This window comes from Sycon ciliatum, chromosome 5 (assembly GCF_964019385.1).
Source record: "Sycon ciliatum chromosome 5, ocSycCili1.1, whole genome shotgun sequence".
NCBI classification, from domain to species: Eukaryota; Metazoa; Porifera; class Calcarea; order Leucosolenida; family Sycettidae; genus Sycon; species Sycon ciliatum.
The window spans coordinates 33,457,921-33,483,915 of NC_088647.1; the positions used below are offsets into that span (position 1 = coordinate 33,457,921).

At 45.5% G+C, this 25,995-nt stretch overlaps 2 protein-coding genes across 2 annotated transcripts in view; both read left to right on the forward strand.

Moving 5' to 3' along the window:
- The window catches only part of LOC135818395 (carbonic anhydrase 1-like), a 31,175-nt gene extending 11,508 nt beyond the window's left edge, over nt 1-19,667 (forward strand). Inside the window, exons 3-12 of the mRNA XM_065331755.1 lie at nt 3,616-3,941; nt 10,516-10,614; nt 11,333-11,408; nt 12,271-12,428; nt 14,542-14,661; nt 15,380-15,427; nt 16,641-16,695; nt 17,289-17,330; nt 17,909-17,950; nt 19,136-19,667. Coding sequence (XP_065187827.1) covers nt 3,616-3,941; nt 10,516-10,614; nt 11,333-11,408; nt 12,271-12,428; nt 14,542-14,661; nt 15,380-15,427; nt 16,641-16,695; nt 17,289-17,330; nt 17,909-17,950; nt 19,136-19,191 — 1,022 coding nt within the window. The 3' untranslated portion in view covers nt 19,192-19,667. The remainder of the gene's footprint in view (nt 1-3,615; nt 3,942-10,515; nt 10,615-11,332; nt 11,409-12,270; nt 12,429-14,541; nt 14,662-15,379; nt 15,428-16,640; nt 16,696-17,288; nt 17,331-17,908; nt 17,951-19,135) is intronic.
- Nucleotides 19,668-22,592: 2,925 nt separating this feature from the next.
- LOC135818394 (carbonic anhydrase 1-like) overlaps nt 22,593-25,995 on the forward strand; it is a 9,303-nt gene continuing 5,900 nt past the window's right edge. Inside the window, exons 1-2 of the mRNA XM_065331754.1 lie at nt 22,593-22,736; nt 25,680-25,748. Of these exons, the coding sequence (XP_065187826.1) occupies nt 22,709-22,736; nt 25,680-25,748 (97 nt within the window). The 5' untranslated portion in view covers nt 22,593-22,708. The remainder of the gene's footprint in view (nt 22,737-25,679; nt 25,749-25,995) is intronic.

Here is a 25,995-nt window from a genome sequence, read left to right on the forward strand (position 1 = left end):
TTATCCTCGAATGCAAAGAGAAAGTTGACTCTCGCCAGGCAAAAATTATAGTGTAGGGCCCTGAGCTTCTAAACTCTCTCGTTTATATGATGCCCCTATAGTACAATCATGTACATGGATGGTGCTGTTATGAACCCTCTGATTCTCTAAAAGTGTCAGGACCGAACGACCACGCGGCACGAGGACAACTATTGAATATATTTCACTCCGATCGAATCTAATAACTATTTTGAAGAGACTCTTAGGGTGCGTTTGGTTGGTACGATCTAGAATAGGATCGAACAGCTGGTGCACAGGGAGCAGGCTAATGCCAACCAAACGGTACTCCAGAAACAGAGCACATATTTGTGAAAAATATGCCAAACTTGGTGCATTCTTCAAAGTGTGCATGGGTCACCATGGTGTCCGGTACGGCGGGTCCAACCCAAAAGCGTATACATTTGGGACCAAAGTCTATGTTCCCGCTAGGTTTCACTGTGGAGAAGTGAATCAGGCTGCTCGGTCTGCTCCAGCCTCGAGGCCGGTGCAAGCAGAACATGTTCTGGCTGACCCAGAACAGGTGCAGTCCCAACCAAACGCGCTGTTCTGGTGAATCCCGTTCTACAGTAGACTCGTACGCCCAAGAACGTCCAGGCTGGAAATCTAAGAACGCCCCAGCCAGGATTTAAGAACGAACACCAAGATTTTTAAGAACGCGACATTTTCTTGTCCGAGTACACGAAAAACAACAAGTCCGCAACCACAAACTCTTGTCGGGTACTCGCGAAAACATCACCCAGTGCAGCGCTACATACTGCACGTGCATGTAAAGTGTACAACCGGTACATGCAGCGCAAAGTGCATTGTACATGAGCGTCACGGACCATGTTGGACGCGTAAGAACGCGAAATAAGAATGTAGCCTGGGGCGCTGAAAAATAAGAACTTTGCTAGGCTGGCCCTCTGAAACCGCGTTCTTGGGCGTACGAGTTTACTGTAGGTCGTACCAATCAAACGCGTCCTAAGATAACCAGCTAGTTATAGCGTGAAAATGACAGCGTATATCAGAACATTCAACTCGGATGGTGCGCCAATTAAATTAATGGTGAAAAAGGAGAAGGACAAAATGTTAATCATAACTCGTAACATTTCGTCCTTCTCCTATATTAGAAAGGCATACACATACAAATACAACTACAGAGCACACAGCAAATCGCGCCGTACTACTGATGTTTACGGCGCGGTATACGCTACATGTGCTATGTGCGAAGTCGAGATGCAACTGCATTGAAACGAACACAATGTCACAAGCGAGAAGGCCTTTCACACTTGAGAACTTGTGGTTTCATAACATTCTCCCCACCAAAGGGCTTCTCACCGGCGTACAACAACTCACAAGTCAAGGCGATCCAGGGCTCTGACTACCATCCAAAACTTGTCAACTTCTGCTGCGGGGTGGCCATGGTGGAATAGGGAGGTTCTGCTATACGTGAAACGTAGAGAAATCACGTAGAGAGCAGGTGTCTGGGTTAGAGTCTACGGCTTCGCGTGTTTTGGCTCCAGATTTCTACGCGGAGATGGGGTTCTCTACGTTGTGGCACACGCAGAGAAAATGCGTACGGATTTGCTGGGTATCGATCAACTGCATGCAGAAAACTGCCAAATATGGAAGGGGAAATTCCCAGTACACATTCCACGTGACTTCTCTAGGTGAAACGTAGAGCAGAACAGCAGTTCTTTACGTTACGGGAACGCGAAGAAAGTTCGCGTGATTCTTTGCGTCGCGTTCCCAAAACGTAGAGCAGAACCTCCCTAGTATCAGTGATCACGACTTCAGCCAACTCAATCGCTCCGAGCTTGTCGATTTGAGCTTTGACACATGACACGGTCACTGGTCCACTGCTTCAACCCAGGGCAGACTCTGGACCAGACAACACACACCAATCTGTGTTCCACAGTCTCGCCGTTGAGTCCTTCCTTGCTGTGCAGCATCGCCTTTCTCCTTTCCTTAGGCAGAGACTCCAGCTGCTTCTCGGCGTGTCCGACCAATATCGCCTTGCACCGCACCGACGTTGTGGTCCTTGGATCTGATCCTCCCACTGGCTTCAAAGACTTCACTGACCGCTGCTTGCCTGTAAACAAAGTCTCCCGTGCTTTGTATGGCGTCCTTCCGAGCGAGGCAAGCAAATCTCGCTTTGCTTCCTCATAGGTACTGTAGCCAATACTGTTCCTTTTCACAATGCTACCCGATAGCGCGATACGCAATCGCAGCAGCCATTCGTTTTCGTCGAACTTATTCTTGACACAGATGTCCTCGAACAGGTCGAGATAACGCTCCAGTGGCTGCCTTCCATCGTATATAGGGACTTTCATTAAAAGCCTACGCCCACTGCTGTGACTGGGAGCTTCCGCTGTACCTCCCAGCGACCTCACACGGGCGGCTTCACCATTATCCTCATACGCCCTGGTGCGCTCGTTCATCTCCTTGAGCCTTTCGTCAAACTCTGTTCTGAGCGCACCCTCTTGCCGTCTGGCACTGCGCTCTTCACGCTCCTCGCACTGTTGGAGCCTATGCTCCACGTTCGCAGCCAATAAAGCGGGAGAAGGCATCCCAGCGGCTGCCTGCCTGTTAAGGCTGAAGTGGAAGAGATGAAGAGGTTTGTTTCAAGAGCCTCATTAGCGCGTCCAGTAGTAAAAGATAACCTACACAGCACTATCCTTGCAATAATGCGGTGAACCATCTCCAGGTTGCAGAATTGTGATTCCTCTTCCTCGACACAATTGATTTCTGGATCTCCACCACTCCTGCACCTGCTTCTGACAATCCCTCATCTGGATTTAACCGCAATACTTGTCCGCTTCTGGAAGCTCGGAAACTTCAATACATTATGAATTCGCAGGTGCCCAGTTGCCATTGTTGTGACCCAAAGTTACACCATAATATGACAGAACAGATCCACCCCTGCCAATGGTCACTACACTTGAAGATGCATCAGATGAAGATGTTGTGGGAAATGTTGCTTTCATGGTCATCAGATTGCATGTAGTTCTCCGTCAGACTCCGATGGCTCCTCTGGGACAATTTGCAGGAAAATGAAAGGGAATGAACAGTATCAAGGACATTCGCCACGTGTTTTGTGTAATCTGTGTACTAATGTTCACCCGTTCCAAATTCGCGATTCTCACTCAACGGTTGTATGTTGATCGTATAATTATTTCGTCCTGTATTCAGAAGTTTTCCGCCCATGTAACTTTCCTTTGTCTGGTCGGCACACAAGCAACTCAATATGAATGATGCCTTCGAAATCTCTTCAAATCGTTTCCATCTACTTGCAGTAATGGCTTTTTTTAGTGTAGGTGTCAAATTACACAGGTTGGCCGTTCTAGGCATACCTGCTTGCCTCTAATATGGTACCTCATCGACTATAAATCAAAGGTATATGGCAGACGAAACAGGAACAAAATTAGGAATAGTCACGAGATTTGAGCTGATTCTGATGAACCATATTTCAGTAATTCCAAAAGTTAAACCCGCTCGGTGTCAAATGACACCGCTGGCTGTTCTAGGGTTAACGCTGTCCAACTACACTGACCTAAACTTTGAAATGGTGCGACAACTGTAACCTCTGTGCTGCAGGTCCTGCTGGCTGGGGCAACATTTCTGGCTTTGAGACGTGCGGCAATGGAACAGACCAGTCACCAATCAACATCCCAAAAGCCAGCGCAGCATATATGACCTACCCAGCACTCAATGTTACGAGCAGAACATCTAATGCAAGTTTTTATTTCACCAACAATGGTGCAGCTGTGAGAGCGGACCCTATAGGCACAACATCAGTGAACATTACCGGTGGCCCACTAGATTCGGAGCAATACAGTATCGATAATTTCCACATCCATTTTGGAAACTCTACGTTCATGTCATCCGAGCATTCAGTAGATGGTTCAAGAACAGCTGGTGAGGTAAGAGGGTTGAGTATACACAGTACTGCAGACCTTTTAAGATATGACACTTTAAAAAGTGGCTGGGCTGTACAATTTTTTTTAGGGGTAATATGACTGCCTTGGGGTAATATGACTGCCTTGGGGTAATACGACTGCATTTTGACTGCATGTTTTACTTTATCGGCAAGGTAGAGATGAAATTTGAAAAATGTTTTTGGCGAATCTCTGGAGAAGAGCCTTTTCTAGCCGCCTATCGTTCTTTTTTTACTTTTGGACAAATATTGAAAACGTTTGATAAAAGGTGCGAGTTATTTTTCCCAGGGATCTTTCATAAAACCTTTTTGCCAGCTAGCTGGCCTCTGCGTACACCGCAGAAACACCCACACACAACAGAAAGATACAGATCACAGTAGTAGTATGGTCTTTGTTCACTCACTGTGAAAGATGGAAGAGCTTAGCGTAGTGTATACATGAGCAAGAAGAAGGGCATGCCACCTCACGCATATTATACATGTACACGTATGTACCAGACAAACAGGATGCAAAAAGTGAACCACTGTGGTGAATGGGGCCGCCGGAAAATTAGGGTGCGTTCTTATATTCTCTAGCTTCTAGAAGAAGAAGAAAAGAGAGGTCGAAGAAACTGGGATTACTCAAGAACGGGTCTCGAAGAATTCGAAGTTATTTTGCACATGTCAAGCAAAATGAAGCGTCAAAGGGGCCGCGATCTTGAGTGATGAATATACGTGCGTATGCGAAAAGGGAAATGCGTACACTCATGATGAACACGTGGCTTTTAGTCGTAGTTCGCATGCGCGGATCCCAAACCGCGGGAATCTCCAAGTTTCAAACCACCTCTGAAGCTTGGAGAGCTTGGAGAGCTTTGGAGAGCCTCCTAAAAGTCGGAGAGGATATAAGAACAGCTCTCGAACTTTTCGGAGAGTCTCCAACTTTTCCGAGAGGATTTAAGAACGCACCCTTAACCAGCCCGAAGCTGGCGAAAAAAAAAACAGGACCCCGGCGGTGGCACAGCCCTGAGGAAAACCGGTTAGAATATCCCCATCAGATAAATGAAAAAACGTAGCCTGCAGGACCTATCCAGAAGTGAGAACAAAGGGGAGGGCGGGTGGGAAACTACAACGAAAAGAGAAAGGCCACGATGAAGAGAAAAGTTTGAGAACACAGACAAAAAACCAGATGACGCAATCCTGGCGCCGTAACTATGGTGAAAATGCTGGCAAAAAATACATTTTCGTTTCATTTGCTACACTCAGCCAACGAAACATAACACTTTTTGCCAGCTAGCTGGCCTCTGCGTACACCGCAGACACACCCACACACAACAGAAAGATACAGATCACTGTAATATGCAAATAATCGACATGGAGACAACAATGTTTTCGTAGGTGCACAGCATGATTGTTTGTCTCACTACACAGTTTTAGCGTTATAATTAGTTTCTCACCCGCCGTTGCACTTAGCTGTCACTTCACCTCTATTCAAGACTATTGTCTGACCTTCCCTCATTCTATTTTGGCACTGTATTTTGTTCTCGTAACACATCATTGAATGTATATTTAAACATTGTTCAGCATGGTTACTCTTCAGTCACGACTTTCCACTGATGAATGTGACAAGAAAATTAATTCTGGTAAACTTTCATGACTTGCAGAATTTGTTCTCTTTATTGCTATCACTGTAATAGTGTGGTCTTTGTTCACTCACGACGGAAAGGATTGCTGACCCGATAGTCACTGGTGCAGTATAGCGCGAGACACCGACAGCATGTTCTTGAGAGAATCCTCCACATACATGTTCTTTCATGTGGATGAAGGAGCTCTGGCACGCCAGCATTGGCCGCTGCCGTCGTTCCTCCCAAGCGGAGACTGTGCGTGCCATACCCTGTGGGGTCTTCACCTACGCGGGCGAGATCCGTGTGGATCAATTCGCGCGCCCGGGCGTATGTCATCTTGCCCCGCAGACATGACTGGTGGGTTGCTGCGGAGACCTTGCCAAAGAGAGGCTGAGCGGATACATGCCGTGCTCTCTCCAAGAAGCCCTCTATGAACGACACAGGACATGGTGTAGTAGCCTGCTGCTCCAGCCAACTCACCATGACCACATCGCCTTGGCTCAACTGGTCATTCTTGCGTTGTCACAGGTGGAGGGACATATGCGTGCCGCAAATGGAGACTTCCTGAGGCGTGAGGCGTTGTAAATCGTACCAGCGAAGCAGAGTGGTGAAGCCGAGGAAACACAACGCTGTGGTTTGCCAGTCCTGCCACGGGGCGGTAGGGGTAGCCAGTGTGGCGACGACCTTGTTAAACACCGCCGACCTCAAGGGTGAGCGGCGACTGATTGTTCGGGCACAAAGACGTCTTGCAGCAGTGAGCAATTATCTCACCACGCCATGTTGTGTTGGATCCTGGCAATCCGCCTTACAATGCACCCAGTGCAATGCCGCCACTTATTGATTTATGCAAATACAAATTCAACTTGGTCGAGCTATTCGTTTGCTCGTTGTAATTGTATTATATTTTCGCCACGCGTTTTATATCGCCATCAATATCCTGTTTGGCTGTTGTCGCTTCGGCTTATGCAACAGCTATACATGTTGTGTATATATATACACTAGCAGCACCAGGCCAGCGTTGCCTGGCCGAATGTGGCATGCGGGTGAAGCACGAACGTGAACAGCACACGTGCTCAGCACGTGGTGGTGGCCAGACCGCTGAAGTCCTGGTGAGGGAGGTTCTTCATGGTTGGAAGGAGAAGGAGGGACGTCTGTTACGCCTTCGGGAGGCTGGTCAGGGTTGTCCATCACCTGGTGGCGGATGAAGCGGCTCAAAAAATTCATAAGTTACGAACAAAAGTGCGATGCGCTCTTCACTGCAGATCAGATGCAGAGTGCAATCAGTGCAGATCTTTTGTATCCTTTTCTTGCAGTTGTTTCTATTTGCAGAAAACGGTTCACGTGGTCCGCAGCGCTTGTGCGGCTGCTAGTGCTACCTATGCCCTTGGCTAGGTGGCTACATGATTCGCACGCTTCGCGTGCTCAGTGCTTCTGCGCGCGGCTGCTACTGCTACTCGTACTGATCGTGTCTGCTATAACTAATAAGCGCTACCACCTAGTACCTAGTACCTACACTGTTCGCACGCTTCGCGTGCTCAGCACGTGGTGGTGGCTACACGATTCGAACGCTTCGTGTGCTCAGTGCTTCTGTACTGTGGGTGCTTCCGCTAGCTAGCTACACGATTCGCACGCTTCGCGTGCTCAGTGCTTCTGCAGCCGCTAGCTATACTGTGCTACACTGTTCGCACGCTTCGCGTGCTCAGGGCAGCGCTGCTCCGCAGCGCTTCAGCGTGACATACACACACACGTCACAGGTGCCTCTTCTTTATAAGGAGCGTGACACACACACACACAGACACACGTCACAGGTGCCTCTTCTTTATAAGTAAAGATGTACATTGCATTGATGCCAACGCAGAGAAGCTCCTAACAATAACGAGAGAGCTTGGAAGCTCAGGGCCCTACGCTATGCTTTTTTGCCTTGATGACCTAGACAAAAATGCATAGGGATGTTATAAATTCTTTAAAAAATTCCTGTTTATTTAAGACATAACCTGGGATTCGAACCCGCACTATCGCGCGCCCTGCATGCATCCCCCATACACTTCGCATACATACCATATGGCATTCAATTGACCGTAACTTTGGTGTTTCTCAATGGATTTGAGTGAAATTTTGACCACACACTCCTGCCACTATGCTGGCCCTCAGGACATGATTTACAAGTTCTTGCGCCTCACTGACAGGCTTTCCAGGCCGGAAAAACTCAAATTTCCGGCATAGTGCCACGGTGTGCGAGCCACCCAGGAGCCAAACAAATGCATTTACAATTTTTTTCACATTTTCGTGCTCCTTCTGTCCGTGCGCGGGACCCAAACCTAGAACAAGTCCAGAAGCAGCCATGGGTGATGGAGTAGGGCCCCTCAACGAGGCCCTGGAATCTGTCACAACGGAACGAGTGGGCGTTCTCTCACACACCCACACAGACCCAAGTCAATTTTTGAATTTTTTTAGGTTTAGCACGTGCTACGAGGTCGTACCTTTGATACAACATCCAGTGCTGGGACCTCCACAGCAAGCCATTTCCACAGCGCTGCACACCAAATCCAGGATACCCTCAGAAACCGGCAAAGACTACCACTCACGTTTCACTACTGCCTAGTACTGAATCCTACCTGACTTCTTGACACGACTCAAACTTGCCAAAGTCACTAAATCAACGTCAACTACAATAATCAAGCCACATATCTGCAACGTCACAAGGGTGCTGGCAAAACTCCAAAAGTCCTGCTGCACGGCGGTGGGCTTCGCCGCCGTGCAGGCTTCGCCCGCCGCCGTGCAGCCCAATACGTGGCTCAAAAACCTGATTTTTTGGACTTGGAGCAAAATTCTGCACACTTTCGCGTGTTTCCATGATACGACAAGTTGCGCATGGTCTGCTCACATTCAAATACAGTGCTGCCAACAAATGACAGCGTGCAACAAAAAATCTTTCCTTGCAAGGGCACATTTTCGGCCATAACTCTTGAACGGCCGGTCAGATCGGGACACAATTTTCAGAGAATTTGCAGCTATTCATGCTCTTTCAACTGACGTAGCACTCAATATGAATTTACAAATTCGATTTTTCAGCGAATTTTTTGGGTAGTCTGCCACCTTAAGCCCGATTCACAATACAACTTTCTGCGACACGACATGCGATTTGCGACAGTTGCGACAAGAAACTGCCTGTCGCGAGCTGTCGCAATGCACCTGTCGCAGAAGTTGAAGAAAGTTCGACTTTTGGGACATGCGACACGCGACATACACAAATGGAGTACAGTTTCGACCCTGGGTGCACGCGCAGTGCACGTGCATAGTACCACTTGTGCATGAGGATGTCGACATGTCGCAAACATGAAGAATATTGTGAACCGTGTGTCGCTGTCGCAGCTCGTCGCATGTGTCGCAAGTTGCTTGTCGCGTCGCAGAAAGTTGTATTGTGAATCGGCCTTTATGATCTTGCATTTGAAAGCCCTATTTGAATATGCATTGTGGCCAGCCGTCTTTGATTGTACGGTACGGGATAGGTACGGGACAGGTATGATCGAGGGTAATACAACACCGTCTACCGCCTTGATGACGGCAAAAAAAGCATAGGGATGTTATACATTTTTATTATTATTATTATTATTATTATAGACAACACCTCATGGCATGAGAAGAAAATCAGCCAGTACGGGAGATGTGGGTGTTAACCAACCATGGTGAATAAAAGAAGAAAAGTAATGGTCAAGACGGAGAAGCATGGGAGGGACAGGTGATGGTGAATCTAGTGAGCAGATTTAAATGCGTCCAGGGTACTGGCATTGCGCGTAGTAGCGGGCAGCGCAAGCCAAGCAGAGTAAGCAACAAAGAGTGGAGAGCGTACAAGGGAGGACGTTTTAGCCAAGGGGAGGGCAACAGAGCATCTTGTCTGGGAGCCATCTGTGATTCGGAACCAGTTATACACGTTAAGATGAGGAGGATGTAGAGCTAGTTTAAATTTGTGAGCAAAAGTGCAAATTAATTTTTGACGGTGGGTCGACAGTGGGCAAGCATTTGCAAGGACATACAGGGAAGCAGAAGGGTAGAGGGGGTAGACTAAATAGTAGTGGTGAAACGAATATTCGAATATTCGAACATTCGTTCGGTTTGTCACATTCGAATATTCGTTAAGTCACATTCGAGTATTCGTTACGTCACTTCGAATGCAGTGCCTGTACATACATGCACGCCGAACACAGTACACTGCAGTGCGTACAGCCTGCCTGTGACTTTGTACTGTATGCATGCACATGTATGTCCATACTGGACTGCCAATGTTGCACATAACATGTATGAACTTCGAAGTAGCCTTATGTGGCAGTACATTTTATGTGGCACTACTGTTTGTCATACCTAATAGTAATGACAATATCCATCAAAGGACTGGGAGGAGGGCATGTGATGTCATCTCTGTTACCAAAAGAATATTCGTTCATTCGTTCGTTAAGCCGAAGAATATTCGGCTAGTAGGTTTTGACATTCGTTTCACCACTACTAAATAGGATACGGAGAAGTTTTCTATGGTGGATTTCGAGATGCTCAGCGAGAACCGAGGACAAGCCACACCAGCTTTCAATTCTCCTTTTTTTTTAAGGCATATCCTGGGATTCGAACCCGCACTATCGCCCTACATGCATTCCCCCGTAGACTTCGCATTCACACCCATTCTTCCAAGTTGCTTCATGTTATGATCTTGCGTTTGAAAGCCCTATTTGAATATTGCGGCCAGCTGTGTTTGATGGTACGGTACGGTGCGGGACAGATAAGGGATAGCGCCAGGCGTGACACAAACAAACAAACAAACAAACACACACACAAATACCAAAATTAAAGCTGTGTGGACCCTGGCTAGCGCCAGACGTTACTGAAGTAACGTCTTCTGCATAGCTACGGGAATAAAATAATGGACATTTTTATAATTACAATGTACTTTTTGTAATTTCTTCTCTACAGCTCCACGTCGTATTTTTCAATTCCAGATACTCGTCTTTAAGAGAAGCTTTGGCCAGTGGAGACAGTGACGCAGAGGCCGTCATTAGCATTCTGTTCAATGTAAGTGTATTTTCAGGTCATGAAGGACTAGTTCAAGTTATACATTGTACTGTTGAGGTGACGAACTAAAAAATCGAGAAAAAAGAAGAAAAAGAATGAAATGTTTGCACCGAAAATGCATCTGTTCACAGGCAGAATGTTGAACAGGTTAAACATCACGAATCATTTGCATTACACTGTAGTCCACTGTACATGGAAACATTTGTATCGGTCTCTAAGCCTTATCTCGGGGCTTTAAGCGGCTTAACAACATGAAGTTGTATGCAAATGGCTCCTGACACTGCCTAGTGACATCCCTTACTCTATCATGTTATGTGAATGTTTTCGTTTTTGCTTATAATTATTAAGTTGGTTGTCCCAATGAGGAAACACGCTTTTTGCCGAACTTGACACTTGTGGAAGTTGAAGGTGAAAGGTGCGACGTGCTCCTTCTGGGCTCTTCGTGGCAGTCGTGAGTCACTCAAGTTTCGAGTTCGGAAAGAAGCGCGTGTTCCTCATTGGAATAACCAACTTTATAACTAATACCGCTGAAAGCGCAACTTCTAAGTTCGTAGTGCCTATAATAATGACTGTTATGAATTTTTTGAGTTACCCGCATATGATGTGTAGTTGATGATTCATCACATCCAGAGAGGTACCCTGGTTTTTGTGCTTCCTTGCGTCATAAGACATTTCTTGTCATCTGAATATCTGTGTTTCATCTGACTGTGGAGAGTAGGTTGCATCAAACGCTTCCAGTGCACACCCAGGCCTGGAGACGATTTTACGCCATTTCTCCACCTTGACATATCCGGGTGAGTCCTGTGAATAGAGAAGTTCCATGCTAAGGGCCTATTTCCACTACGGTACCGTGAGTGCCGTGCCGTGAGTACCCATGGTGATTTGCTCACGTGAGGGGCAGTTTTGGCGCGAGTTCATTCCGTGGCTCCTGCCGTACCGCGCGTGGACATTCCTGTGCCGAGGGCCTCTGGGGGGTGGAAATGGCATGCCGTGGTATTCCGTGAGGTCGAATGCAGTGAGTAGTAGGTATTTTACTACTCCCTGAAAGGAAGTTTTTTCTTGGCTTTTCGATTGGTTGATTCTTGAGCTTTCTCCAGTCATCTCCCCCGCTATTTTCCCTCAGGACCAAAGTCAGAAATTGATAAAAAATGGTGATCCGGCCTGCCGACGGAATGACTATGCGCAGGTGTAAATCACTCTCAGCTTCAAGCTCGTACCGTGGGATACACGTGACCTACCCACATCGTCGGCACGGCACTCACGGTACCGTAGTGGAAATCGGCCCAAAGTAAAGTACAGCAACTCTACGCAAATGGGTGGGCAAAGCCCGTAAATTCGAGAGTCTGCGCTCCGCTTGCGGAAAGGTGTCTACGGAGAGTACATACATGTTGCTCCACCAGCAGAGGTGCTCCGTATGTGGATAGGGGTATGCATTAATAACTCTCTCCCAAGGGGGTACACTGTCACATTTGGAGTTGTCAACGACAGTTACATGGTTCGAGAACTTTGTATGGCATGACACGGATCCGTATGCAGTGCATGTAATAGTTTTTGCAGATCGACATCTAACTTAGCTGGATCAGGGAATAACACTGCCCAGTGTTTGCCTTCTCGTATACCGACTTTGCACTTGTACCGACTTTGCAGCTGTTTCAGAGTTCGGTGATATACACTCCATCGACTTCGCCACACTGCTGAGGCCTTCGGACCTCACATCATTCTACACATACGAGGGATCACAGGCTACGCCAAGGTGTAATGAGCAGGTTATATGGATGGTCATGAGCCAAGTACAGTATGTCCTACCAGCATCGGTACGTCTTCCAATGTATGGCTCGCTGAATGCAGTGTGATAAATCGTAGATGCTGAAGAATTGATTCCGTAGATGCTGAATATTTTTTATTCATAAAAAAGTTGAGGGAATGTAGAACGGAAAGGTTTGAAGAAAACTTGATTGTCACCACCAGGACTCGAGGGACTGTTGCTTGAGGCCAGCGATACTCACCACTGAGCTATAGTGTAGCTGCAATCGCAGCAGAGACCGTTCAGCATTTCCTTCAGGCTTCGAATATTTGCTGAATACTTTTGTGATTTTATTCAGTATGTCCTACCAGCAGCGGGTTTGTCTGACTACAGTGCATTGTGAAAGATTTCATACCCCGCTGGAATATTTGTCCACGTTTCATACAGTGATATATATATAGAGTGAAGAATGGTTTACAGTGCCTGCATTCTTACTTCCTCCGTTAACAAAAACTTCTGATGGATTTTGATGGATATGAAATCGCTTAGAACAGGTCAAGAACAGTTTGTATCAACTGGAAATCACTGAGCGAAGGTGATTCAGCCTATGTACAGCGTCTTTACAAGAGAAACTTTTGGCGGAATGAGCAGAGAGTTCAGTTTGCGTCGCTTCCGCTCGACTCATTTTTGACCTGCGTCGCTGTCGTCATCTGCTGCACGGGAGTCGTCATCTGCTGCACGCGAGTCGTCATCTCTCTCTCGAGTCGTTGTTCAGCTCGTTTCAGCCTTGCCTCGGCTTCTTTGATCACACTCCGCTGACCTTGATGTCGCCGTCGTTCAAGTAAGTTGGCTTTAAAGCTGCGTGATCCGCCGCGATGGCAATTACTAGTTTCCACCAGAGAGTCGTGAAAAATATTTTACGACTCCCTGGTTTCATCTTCGTTCTCCAGGGCTCTGCGAAACGAGGAGTAAAGGCACAGCCAAACTGATTCCATTTTCTCTAATGGATACCCCTGCCAGCACTGAACGGCAGCGGCTAGCAAGTCCAGTCGACTTTCTTAAGCCATGAGACTCGCATGGGACTGCAGACTTCTGAAAGAATGCATGGTCATCAGCATTCGAATCTGGGCTTTGCGCAGGTTGAACAAGAACTTGACTTTAGAATTATTTTCATTGAGCCGTGCGATCGGAGCAGCTCCTTGTTCACTCGCTCATTGTGTGGGTTCGCTGCTCCGTTTTATCGCTCTCTATCGCTCTCCAACTTACTTAGTGCTAAAGTGGTAGAGAGGCCAAGCAGCGCAATATCCCTTCGGAGAAGTGGTGTTTTAGTTTCGCTCGCCATGACTCTCATCACCTATGCTTCCACAGCGCAACCATCGATTCCGCTCGGCTTGTTGTGAAAGGTCGCTTTCCTTGCAGCGTACCTCTTTCATGGCATGCCAGTGAAGGCCAAGAAAGTGATTGCGACTCATTTCACGGCAGGTTGTGCCCAAACCAGCCCCTCAAAAATCCATCACGAAGTTTTTGTTAACGGAGAAAGTATATAGCTTGAGTTTTCCGTGTGAAGCATGTCATTTCCAGGCCACTTTTAAAAATCTGTTTGTTTCCGTTTCCAGGATAACAATATCACTACCAAAGGTCTCCCTCAAAATATAGAGGACATTTAGTTGTCAGATGGAGAGCCAAGGTTTAATTTATACAAAAGAGAAAGACCAAGGAACTACAAGTTACGCTATACTGTCCACTAACACCACCAGTTACTAAACAATCAGCTCATGCGATAACATTGCACGACACTGACCGACGGTACTGACGTTCTACAACTAACTGGCTAACAGCTCTAGCACATCTTGGATGCGCACTCCAACAGCCTACTGTCCTTCACAGCTGAGACTTTCAGCTCATGCTTATCTTGGTTGCGCTCACCTTCCCCTCCTTATGTTATTTCTATAGCTTAGAACCTTCCAAGTTGGAAGGCTGTTGGAGTGCGCATCCAAGATGTGCTAGAGCTGTTAGCCAGTTAGTTGTAGAACGTCAGTACCGTCGGTCAGTGTAATGCAATGTTATAGCTGGAGCTGATTGTTTAGTAACTGGTGGTGTTAGTGGACAGTATAGCGTAACTTGTAGTTCCTTGGTCTTTCTCTTTTGTATACATTTAGTTCTGTCTGCGGTGTTCGTTTCAGCTCAATTCTCTATCAAGCGACCTAAATCCTGTGTCTGGGTTACCAGATGCTGCCATCTTTGGTGGTAATGCTCGTCCGCTGCAATCACTCAATGATCGAACGATCTACCAAAACTTTCCGGTACGTTTCTGAATGTTTTGTACCCTTTGTGCATGTAATCGTGTGCTAAGCTTCACCTTTCATACAAAATGAATCATTCAACATCAATTCAAAAACCAAACGAATACAGTCAGCTTCGCGTACACCGACACTCGACGGGGTATCAGAAAAGTTTCCTTATACCCCAAGTCTCATTATGTATTACATTTAGATGGGACTTTGCTCTGGGCATGGAAATACTATCGTTATTCGCGAATTGTCGTTATATCCGCAGTCGTTATTAGCCTTTGTTGACTGTACTACTGTAGATAGAGGGTATTCAGTAGTTTGAAGGACAAGTGCGAGCAGGAAAAATTCGAAGAAACAATTCACTTTCACCACCAGGACTCAAACCAAGAACGCTTGCTTATCGCCCTATGAATCTAAAATGTAACTATTCATGCCTCAAACATATTTCCAACTTCCATGAAAACCATTATGCCGTTATTATTGGTCGTGATGACCAATAACAACGGCATAAAAGGCACACATTTTCACATTCTATATACATGTATCGGATTTTTGGCCTGCAAATTAAGAGATACTATCTACGAAGCACACAGACAAGAAATCAGATTCTTCCCTGGCTGCAAATCATCTGGCACTAGGCTGGCAGTTAAATACTAAGCCATCCAGAGAGGCCAAAACTTGTAGGAATACACAACTGCATCACATCAACCTTTCTCGTATGTGGTTTTAGATGACCCCTGGTCCCCCCACAGTCGCCACGTCCACAGTCGCTCCACAAGTAAGCTTTTGTGTAGTCGTCAACCAAGCGGCGACCATTTCATTCTGAATTCGAAACTCAAGCCTGATGTGAATCCACACAGGCGGGTGGTATGCAGCCCTCACAACCCACACACTTCGTGTACGAACTAGCACCCGGGGAGCTCTGACATTATTATAGTATTCTTTAGCGTATGTACAGTATAAAATGCACCTATCACATCAAAGTCCCCATTTCAGTTTCCGTATTTGGCTCCTGTTCTCATGATTTCATCCAAGAAGGAAGTCAGAAGGGACGAAGGCTGCAATAAGCCCATTGCGCATTGCCAAATATGGAAGGTATGAGTAATGCATGTGAGTACACTGGGATCAGGAATGCACTGTTCAGTGCTCAACACCCCAGACGACTATGCCCAGGTGGTTGTCTGGGGTGTCTATGGCACAAATTACGTCATTGCGCAATGGGCTTATCTCTTAATTTGCTAAATCCTATATACAGGATTTTGGTCATATTTTTCAGCTCAAAATGGGTGTGGCATGAGAATAGCAAAAAGTATGTGACCAATTCTTCCTTGCTAGGTCTTAGTAGATATCGAGAGTTGAATAAGATAATTTTTTCAAACACTAACATCTCAGGCTCATCTCCTTGCCCAATATTACTAAGGCCTGTGCCCTATTTCAAGATTCCTATATATAGGATTTGAGATTTTATTGGACCTTGTTTTATCCTCAAAACTGGTAGTTTCATGACGGCATGCGCGATATGTCGTCAAGAAACCACCCCGTGCCACACCTGCAATGTTCTTCTGCACATTCACTGCTTCAGTCCTTTCCATGACAGCAGCTGAACAATTATGCTCAAATTTCCAATTATTGCTGAAAATGGGTATTCATCAGAAATATTATCGCCCTATGAATCTAAAATGTAAACATTCATGCCTCAAACATATTTCCAACTTCCATGAAAACCATTATGCCGTTATTATTGGTCGTGATGACCAATAACAATGGCATAAAAGGCACACATTTTCACATTCTATATACATGTATCGGATTTTTGGCCTGCAAATTAAGAGATACTATCTACGAAGCACACAGACAAGAAATCAGATTCTTCCCTGGCTGCAAATCATCTGGCACTAGGCTGGCAGTTAAATACTAAGCCATCCAGAGAGGCCAAAACTTGTAGGAATACACAACTGCATCACATCAACCTTTCTCGTATGTGGTTTTAGATGACCCCTGGTCCCCCCACAGTCGCCACGTCTTCAGCTTCAGGACCTACGATTGGTGAGTCTCCATGTTACTATGAGTATGCGTGATCCATGCATGTGAAAATGATATCAGGAATATGCAGGAATTGAGTAGTAGCAGACGAGGCGCTTCAAAAATATCAAGGAGAGCGAACAGTAGACTGACAAGAGCAGAAAAATGAAGTGAAGTAGGAGCGATGTGTTGAAAGGCTTGAAGATGGATGTTATCATCTATGGTGCACATGGATGTTATCATCTATGGTGCACATGGATGTTATCATCTATGGTGCACATAGACAAAAACGTACTGCCATGTATATGTACATGTATATGCACACACACAAATACACATACAGTGCTGGCAACTGAAATCCGACCCCCCCTAGCGGTGCGCTAGCCGCGTTAGCGATTCGTACGAGACGCTAGGGGGGTCGGATTTCAGTTGCCAACACTGAACATCTATGGATACACAGACACACACACACATACACACACACACACACACACACACACACACACACACACACACACACACACACACACACACACACACATACATGACTGTATGTACCAAACTCTTATTGCTGGATGTATTTTTCGTTAATGTATTATCGTTGCATCCTCTACTAGTCAACAATGAAACCACGTCTTCAGCTTCAGGACCTACGATTGGTGAGTCTCCATGTTACTATGAGTATGCGTGATCCATGCATGTGAAAATGATATCAGGAATATGCAGGAATTGAGTAGTAGCAGACGAGGCGCTTCAAAAATATCAAGGAGAGCGAACAGTAGACTGACAAGAGCAGAAAAATGAAGTGAAGTAGGAGCGATGTGTTGAAAGGCTTGAAGATGGATGTTATCATCTATGGTGCACATGGATGTTATCATCTATGGTGCACATGGATGTTATCATCTATGGTGCACATAGACAAAAACGTACTGCCATGTATATGTACATGTATATGCACACACACAAATACACATACAGTGCTGGCAACTGAAATCCGACCCCCCCCCCTAGCGGTGCGCTAGCCGCGTTAGCGATTCGTACGAGACGCTAGGGGGGTCGGATTTCAGTTGCCAACACTGAACATCTATGGATACACAGACACACACACACATACACACACACACACACACACACACACACGCACACACACACATACACACATACATGACTGTATGTACCAAACTCTTATTGCTGGATGTATTTTTCGTTAATGTATTATCGTTGCTTCCTCTACTAGTCAACAATGAAAACACGTCTTCAGCTTCAGGACCTACGATTGGTGAGTCTCCATGTTACTATGAGTATGCGTGATCCATGCATGTGAAAATGATATCAGGAATATGCAGGAATTGAGTAGTAGCAGACGAGGCGCTTCAAAAATATCAAGGAGAGCGAACAGTAGACTGACAAGAGCAGAAAAATGAAGTGAAGTAGGAGCGATGTGTTGAAAGGCTTGAAGATGGATGTTATCATCTATGGTGCACATGGATGTTATCATCTATGGTGCACATGGATGTTATCATCTATGGTGCACATAGACAAAAACGTACTGCCATGTATATGTACATGTATATGCACACACACAAATACACATACAGTGCTGGCAACTGAAATCCGACCCCCCCCCCCCCCCCTAGCGGTGCGCTAGCCGCGTTAGCGATTCGTACGAGACGCTAGGGGGGTCGGATTTCAGTTGCCAACACTGAACATCTATGGATACACAGACACACACACACACACACACACACACACACACACACACACACACACACACACACACACACACACACACACACACACACACACACACACACACACACACACACACACACACACACACACACATACATGACTGTATGTACCAAACTCTTATTGCTGGATGTATTTTTCGTTAATGTATTATCGTTGCATCCTCTACTAGTCAACAATGAAACCATTTTGCGTTTACTATAATTTTATGTCTTGCAATGATAGTCACACACATGCATGAATGCATACTGCTAGTTGCCTGTTTGTGTTAAAAAGAAGAGACAACAACAGCGACAACGGCAGGAACAACGAGAATGATCACGACAACGATAGCAACATCTGGGATTTTGATAGATCAGTTCATTGACATAGACCATAGGGCTTGAAAGTGATTACGTCAAAACGGCTAGAGTAAGTAGTAAGTTCTACATTTGGATCCACCAAGGCGTGACTTTGCTATTGCCTACAGTGTGTGGGTGCATCACCTTGTGCTTGCATCCATACAAAAACTGTATGCATGTGGGTCCAGTTTTGGAATTTTTGAAATTGTTGCTATGCTGTGATGTAGCACTTTCAAGCCCTATTAGCAAAACAATACCACACTTATGCATATGCTTGGTTTCACGCTGAAGAAGTATTCAAGATACTGCTCTCATTGGACGGGCACCGTAGTTGACATCAATTTCTCTTCTCTGCCCCTGTGTCTCCCATACAGTGTCTCTTGTCGCCCTCTTTCTCTCCATCCTGGCCATCTATGCCAACCTGTTGTGATCACCTACACACACACACCTTTTATCCTCCCGATGTTAGTAGCAAGTACTCTCGTTAGCAGTTACTGTTAGTACTTTCTTTGTTTTTGTTTTTTATTTTATTTTATTTTCTCTATTTATTCTCTTTACCAGGCGTGGGCCATCCCCTGGACTAACAAAATGGGTGCCTTATTATTATTTTTCTGTTTCTGTTTTAATGACAGTCCACTGCACGTCTGAAAAAAGTACTTAGTTTATTTTAATTTAGTTTAGGCGGGTTACAGAACTATCGACGTATCGTTCGCTGCCTTACTTGTAGTTTGATAACGCTTCGCTCTTCATTGAGATATCCACCATTCTCTCTCTTTTCTCCTTATTTTCTTCCCTGTATAAACATAATAACATATTCGCTGCCTTGTCCTTGAGCATTTGTGCTCGTTTGGATTTGCGAATTCAAATAAAGTATACAAACAAACAAGTAAACATATAACTTGAAAATGATAGACTCACGCCTGTGGATTGCTCCTGGAATAGTGTACCAACCATCTCTTCAGCGAACACGCTCACAGCAAATTCCCCCCCTCCCATTCTAGATTTTTTCCCAATTTATAAGATTTGTATCTAGTTTTCTCCCGCCGTCTTGCTCCTCTCCATACTCGTGCCAACTCAGATCCACCCACACATGTGTCTGTGCCTGACCATGGTGCAGGGTGAGAGTAAGACTACACTTCTGTGGTTAGACATTGATCTGGATGCATTTTGCAATATGATTGTCATTCCAGTTTCTCATAACATCTTCCTAAACCCCAGCCTGTTCTACTGGACAAGCACTAAAAAACAGTTTGAAAATCGTTTGCACCTTTATACTCCTATGTATTCGTATCCGTTGTTCCGAGCACACGGATAGAAAAGAGTAAAGGTAAGCATAAAGGAAAGCAGCTCGTTTATAATCCAGTGCATGAAGCCTGTAACAGGAAACAAATGGCTGTGGTGTTTTAAATGTTATGGTAGCACAGTCTATTTTGTCGCTTGTATTTGGGTATACAGCTCGCCACCTTTGTCATTGAGTACTTGTTCACATTGGCCCTGATTGTGACCAAGAGAGAGAGAGACAGACAGAGAGAGACAGACAGACAGAGAGAGAGAGAGGGAAAAGGGACCATGAGCAAGCCGTGAAAAGTCAATGGAACGAGTTCATCAGAACGCACGTGAAACACCGCGTGATTTACGATTACCTTCTCGTGTTCACAACCCGTCTACGCGAGTCGGCTGCTTTCCAGTTTCAAACAGTTTTCTGAATATTTTTTTACTGGCAACGGGTTTTGCGAATTTTTCTTGAGAACAATATTATTTTCAGTCTAATCGGCTTTTACCCGAATGCAAGTGACAGAAACCCATGAAAGCCACATCGCCGATGCATGTGTGTAGTAAAGGGTTATGCTCACGAGGTCCATGCCACAACATTATCGGAAAGACTTTACAATGGAGCCAATCTGTTGAGAATATTTTTGTATTTGTATTATATTATATTTAAGGATTTCCCAAAGACTTTGGGCCTGTCGAGGGGATCTCCTGCAAGAATAATGAAATGACAACTTTATGTAGAGGGGGCAGTTAATCGAGGATAGGCTAAGGAAATAGATCGAGGCATACAAAATCTGGTAATTTAAAAAGGAGTTGGGATACTTAAAATGTTAATAATGGTTATAAGAAAGGGTTTGCTCCCCACACCGGAGCTCGCGCTATTCCGCCGACTTTACTTGACACTTGACTGACTCACGACTGCCATCCAGAGCACACGAGAAGTCCATTGAACCTTCGACTCGGCAAACCTGCAAGAAAGCACCACTCCCTGCTCAATACACAGTGTTTCGGGGAATTCACCCCTCATCAGTTGAGCTTGAGTAGGCTGAGGAAGATTGTGCCTGAAGAGCACCACTTATATAGTGCTCTCCAGGCACAAACATCACCAGGGATACAAACTTACAGAGACGCTCCGCTTCCAGCGCGACAAACACCTCGTGAACACCAGATAGCAGCGTGAGTCAGTGTCGCTCCTGGACGGTGAGACAGACGTCGAGGACCCTCGGTCATTCGCAACGCTGTCACCTCCAAACCAACTAGTCGCAAGCCCGCGCTGGGCACAACAGTACGAAGTAGTGGTTGCGACTTCGGCGATGATTTGTAAGAAAGGGTTTGCTCCCCACACCGGAGCTCGCGCTATTCTGCCGACTTTACTTGACACTTGTGAGTCAGTCAAGTGTCAAGTAAAGTCGGCGGAATAGCGCGAGCTCCGGTGTGGGGAGCAAACCCTTTCTTACAAATCATCGCCGAAGTCGCAACCACTACTTCGTAATAATGGTTATGCCAAAATAAATGGTCCTACTGGTTGTTTGGTACGTTTCGCCCTCAAATTTATTCCAACACGAATGGATGAAGCATTTTCGAAATTTCAGAAAAATTGCAAAGTTAAAAAGGCTCGCGATTTACAGCGCTATTCTCCTTATCATGGTTAAAACCGCAAGTATTTGACTAAAACCCACTAGTTGCGGTCATGACGAGTAGACCCCTCCGAACTCGTCAAACACGAGTATGTTTCGCGTGGTCACGACGAGCCTCTAGCCCAGCTCGCCCTTCGCGTTGCCGTTTCACGGCTTGCTAGTGGTCCCTAGAGAGAGGGGAGAGGGAGGGAGGGAGAGGTAGAGAGAGATAGAGACAAATAGTAACGCCTCACACTCTAACGGTGACATTAGTATGCTTTCAATTGGGTTTTAATTGGGGTTACCCATCGCCAGAACGCTCCGCTGATTTTATCGGATACTTTCCAAACTATTTTCGGAAAACGTTGATGTCATAAAAGATTGATCCCTAGTGTCTATCCGTGAGCTAATCGTTCCTTAATAATTGCGCCTTGTTCGTCTCCGACTCATGGACCCTTATAGTTGTCACACACTGTTCGGAGATGCCTCGGGTTGAGCTATGGGCTGTGCAATCATGCCCTCAGTTGTAGCTTCATTAAAAGTGATTGTTCAAGGCTAATAAACTTGAATACCTTCTTTAGGCGTCATAAGGTAAGTTCAGTCATGAGAACGATATATTCGAGATTGACAGATCCGACAGGAATACAGTTGAGCCAGCGGTGCAGCACAGCTGTTAACAATGTGTGAAGGGGAGTTGAGACACGAGTGAAACGTAACACTCCAGTAACCCGAACTGTAATAGCTGATCCCAGCTCGACCGTGATCTAGCCGGAACTGCTAATTCTTTTCCGGTGCTCTAGATGGTGTTATGTGCTAATACCGAACGATCCGGACACTTCTGCCAAGAAAGCGAACTCCTGTCGCTAGCTGACACCAGGCATGTGTGTGCACACGATTGGTAAGGGATTATCAGAAATATAACTCAACAAAGCGTATGAAGTTAGTGTCATTTGGTTGTTTACAAAGTACTCCAAATTCTCCGAAAATTCAGGGCAGCTTTCACCCCAAGGAACGAACAGCAGGAATCATCCAGCAAACAGTCAACCGAAGTGGGCCAAGATGCAGTTAGCCATTGCAACTCTTCTAAGTAAGTCACAGCAGACTGATGAAAGGATAATTAAGTAAAGATTATATTAAAAGTGGGATATGGACTGTAAAGCAAGCATCGGAATTTCGGGAGAATGCAAATTGCGTTCATATGGCATAAATCACAAGCTTTTGATTCTCGAGAGTACAGCGATGGCAAACGGAGCCATGTTTCACTGCATGGCCAAATATATTAGAAGGTTTAGTTGATGATGGTAGTCCGGTTGTACTGAATCATTTTCTACCCAATAAAACGTCACACGATTGCCCCAAAGAAACAAGAAAAGGCATACCGGCATGTCCTGTGCTGCAAAAGGGAACATCAGGATTGTGATGATGTAAAGCGATATTAAAGGGCTCCGTAGACCAATGGTCTCGGCACCGGCGCCTAATTCACCTATGAAAAAAGGTGAGAGAAACAGAAGTGAATGTTCCCAGTGTAGCGCGGCTTCAAAAGACTACATGTATATTTAGTTGGATCTAGCATGCCTTAAAAATTTAAATTGTTAAAGGGGAAGGTTCACCTACATGCAGGGAGATTGCCCAATACAGCTGTAGAGCACTTGAAGACTCGGACATTTAGAGTACAGGACGCCAATGGTATCAACAAAAAAGACATAGTCCCCGCCCTGGCCTCGATTTATCAAATTTACCGGCAGGATATGGGTTAATGTACTCTACCATTCCAACACACACTCTTGGCATCAAGCATGGATGGATTATATTCGTTCAGCCTCGGAAACTGTGGGAGTGGTTTTCAGTCTCAATGCTCACCGCTAGTTACATGTGATCACCTTTTGTCAATGAGCTCTTCTTAGAATCTGAAATTTAAATTGTCATTAGGTGCCTCAGATCTATATAGATTATGCGAATGGAGGTATAACGGAACGCGATACTGCTGGAATTCTGGTGTATCCAGCTCCGCTCACGTTAAAAAATAATTTAAAAAAATCACGGTTCGCCTGAGACACGGCTGGAAGCCGAGTTTTCTGCATCCGCAGGAACGTCACTACCCTCTTGGATCAAGGCGTAGAATCAGCTCCTAAGCGGCGGGAGGTGCGTAGATGAGACCCACTACAAAGTGGTCAAAGACCGAAATCCCATTCACTGCATCCGTGTTTCCCTCGTGCAAAGCCAAGGGTTCCCAATTAACTGTGGTTCGCAGCACGGCTGGAAACAACCCTTCCGCTTCCAGGCAGGACTTGAACCTGATACCCTCTGTTTCTCAATCATGGTCTTAGCCGACCATCCCACTGCGCCTGCCTTCCGCTGACGTTAGTTGGCCGTAATAATTATGCCGTTCTGTAGCTTGGAGCTAGTACTTCCGATGCTTGACACCTAACATAATATTATTGCAGTGCTCCGGGCATGATTGCTTTTCTACTTGCAGATTGATGCACGTCTTGCAGATTGATGCACGTCTGCTAGCCAGTTGTTGAAATTTTAAACCAAGAAGGTCGTCTGTGTTATCGATAGGTGTTCGAAGTACAATGATTACCGAATTGTGAACAGGGCAGATTCGCAATGATATCGACGGCAGCGCAGCTAATGAAACCACAAAATTATACGTTAGACATTACACGTCGTGTGGAGTAAACCGCTGAAAACTGGCTTTCAGCTGCTCCGGGAGTCGTTACCAAGTGAACTTTATAATTATCACGATTTATTATTTTTTACTACTGTCATTAAGCACAGTCATGTGACGTTAGCCAGTGTTAGTATGGCGTTGGCGATTATTATATAACCAGCCATGGCATAGCAGAAGAAAGAAAGTGCAAGAAATTCAAAAAGACAGTACAAGTATTTTGTCGAGGCCTAGACATGGGTGCATGATGGCTTGGAGAGCGTAATTTACTTACGTGCCAGTGACACGCATCTGTAGCAGGAAGGTCACCTTACCCTGCTCATTCTCCCAGCACCACAACCTGTCCAACCCTCCTCTGCCTTCAAGCGACAGATTGCTTCAAGGGACGATAAGCAGTGTGTGTGTGCAACAAAGTTCAATCCCTTTTTCACATTACTGCTAGATTGCAGTTTTGGTCGCGTCGTTTTTCGTTCCGATCTATAATTATGGTGATCGAAGTCAAAGGAGCGTTTAGGCGATCCGACGGGAACTTTTGCCGTGGTTAAAACTCCGACTTGAAGCTAAAAATATATCTATGCTAACAAGACCAACACCAGCGAGATGACACTGTCTCCGGTTATTGAGTCGTGCGTGATCCGTGTCCGCTACATGCTCTATCTGCAGATTTGTTTATTCATATCCAGACTTGTTACTTAAAGTTGCAGACGCCACTGCAGCTGTACTTATGGTTGATAAATATGGTGGTAAAGAAGAGAAGGAGAGCTCTATGCCAGAACTTTGCAGCTTAGAGAGCGTGTGTGGGCAGGCGTATGTTTACCGACATATTGCCAGGCGTGTCTTTACCACCATATTTATCAACCAGATTTGTTATGCCTGAAATGAAATTTTTCTTATCTTTGACAGCGGGTTCAGGGCATTAGACTATTCACAAGTGGGAAATGTCTTCTGAATTCAAGGAAAGCTTGAAGTTGGTGCTCCTCGTAAAATATTATTCCCTTAACCTAATCTTCCTTCGTTTCTGTACACCTTTCTGTAGTCATTAGTCCTCATAAATAATGGATACATTCTGTGTCTGATGAATCCCAGGCCGGTTGGTCAGCTGATTGACAGATTCAGTGTACAGTGAACTGCATGCATGTTATCAAGCATCAGGGCGTAGTGTCGTATGTACAACCCATTCGGCATGCACTCACCTGCTTGAAAACACCTTCTGGTAGCCTGTGTGTGTTTAAAAAACACTGGATGACTAAAAGATAGTAAATAATGTACCTAGTCGAGGACAGCAACCCAACGGCTGCATCCTTTTGGTTTAATGTACTATGGGGTATCTCTGCCCGCCATGGAATGCTTTTGCCTCAGGTACCCTACTAGTGTACACATCCAATGCCGGCTCGGGAGGTTGGGACCACGACCCGACTTCTATGATTGGTAAGTAGTATCAGTATTTGTATTTGTATTTATGGAGTCATTATGTGACGGCAGTAAACGGAATTTGGTTAGAACCGGGATGACGTAACGTGCAGTGAAACCTGTCTAAGACGACTGCTCAAGGGGCTTTCAAAATGTGGTCTCTGGAACCTGGTGGTCTCCTTATCCAGGGTCATTTAACTGGAAATAGCATCCCTTGGTGCTCGCTGTACACCCTAGTAAAATAAAAGTTAATAATAATAATAAT